The 256-nt window shown below is 69.5% G+C and overlaps 1 protein-coding gene across 1 annotated transcript in view; it reads right to left on the bottom strand.

The window, feature by feature from the left end:
* The window catches only part of TLCD1 (TLC domain containing 1), a 1,530-nt gene extending 1,336 nt beyond the window's left edge, over positions 1-194 (bottom strand). The window contains exon 1 of the mRNA XM_009887241.1: positions 6-194. Within this exon, the coding sequence (XP_009885543.1) occupies positions 6-194 (189 nt within the window). The remainder of the gene's footprint in view (positions 1-5) is intronic.
* Positions 195-256: the final 62 nt, after the last annotated feature.

Below are 256 nucleotides of genomic sequence, written 5' to 3'. Positions count from 1 at the left end.
CTTGCGCGCCGTCGCCCGATGCGGTAAGGGGGGGGCAGCAAGGAGGGGCAGGGTGGCGTGACCGTGCTGCAGGTGTCGGAAACGACTCTGCCCTGGCTGAGTGTGGGGAGACAGCCAGGCCCTGGGGGCTGGCAGCCTGTGGGCTCCACGCTCGTGATTAAGGCAGGAGGCACGGAGAGTTGCTGGGGGCTCATCCCGGGCGAGGCTGAAGAGGGAGTGGGCAGAGCCCAGTGTGGTGGCCGCAGCCACTGCCCTG

The sequence above is a fragment of the Charadrius vociferus genome, unplaced genomic scaffold (assembly GCF_000708025.1).
Source record: "Charadrius vociferus isolate BGI_N301 unplaced genomic scaffold, ASM70802v2 scaffold1746, whole genome shotgun sequence".
Taxonomy (NCBI): domain Eukaryota; kingdom Metazoa; phylum Chordata; class Aves; order Charadriiformes; family Charadriidae; genus Charadrius; species Charadrius vociferus.
The sequence above is the reverse complement of the archived record's forward strand: the minus strand, read 5'-3'. Positions and strand labels throughout refer to the sequence as shown.